Source organism: Cystoisospora suis (genome assembly GCF_002600585.1).
Source record: "Cystoisospora suis strain Wien I chromosome Unknown contig_9122, whole genome shotgun sequence".
Classification (NCBI taxonomy): domain Eukaryota; phylum Apicomplexa; class Conoidasida; order Eucoccidiorida; family Sarcocystidae; genus Cystoisospora; species Cystoisospora suis.
The window spans coordinates 1-366 of NW_027161900.1; the positions used below are offsets into that span (position 1 = coordinate 1).

The 366-nt window shown below is 47.3% G+C and overlaps 1 protein-coding gene across 1 annotated transcript; it reads right to left on the bottom strand.

Moving 5' to 3' along the window:
* Window positions 1-5: 5 nt before the first annotated feature.
* On the bottom strand, window positions 6-307 carry CSUI_010975 (uncharacterized protein; the record flags this gene model as incomplete). Its single annotated transcript, XM_068071076.1, has 2 exons — window positions 6-93; window positions 266-307. Coding segments are annotated over 2 exons (129 nt in total), but the record flags the coding sequence as incomplete, so codon positions are not given.
* Window positions 308-366: the final 59 nt, after the last annotated feature.

Genomic DNA, 366 nt, shown 5'->3' on the forward strand with positions numbered 1-366 from the left:
AAGTTTCCAGAAAGGTCGAAGGGGATCCAAGGAACTCCAAGTAGGGGCATCGTGTTCGGGGCCGACCCAGAGCATAAGGAAGAAGACTCGCCTCTGAAAAATCAACACAGGCAAAGGAAACGTCGAAAGGTTAGTAAGAATTTAGTCTTAGGCATCACGGGCCGAAGAATTACGAATTCAAGAAGTGGTGACGATGAGGAATCGGAGAAGGTTAAGTTGAAAGAGAGCTCGGAGGACACCAATACGGATCCAGAAAGCAGCTTACGGGTTGATCATGAGAAAAAACGAAGGAGAAGCATCGAATTTGGTCGGGAGGGTATAGGTGGAGAGACCTTAGACGGTCTCGGAAGAAATGAAAACCTTCTT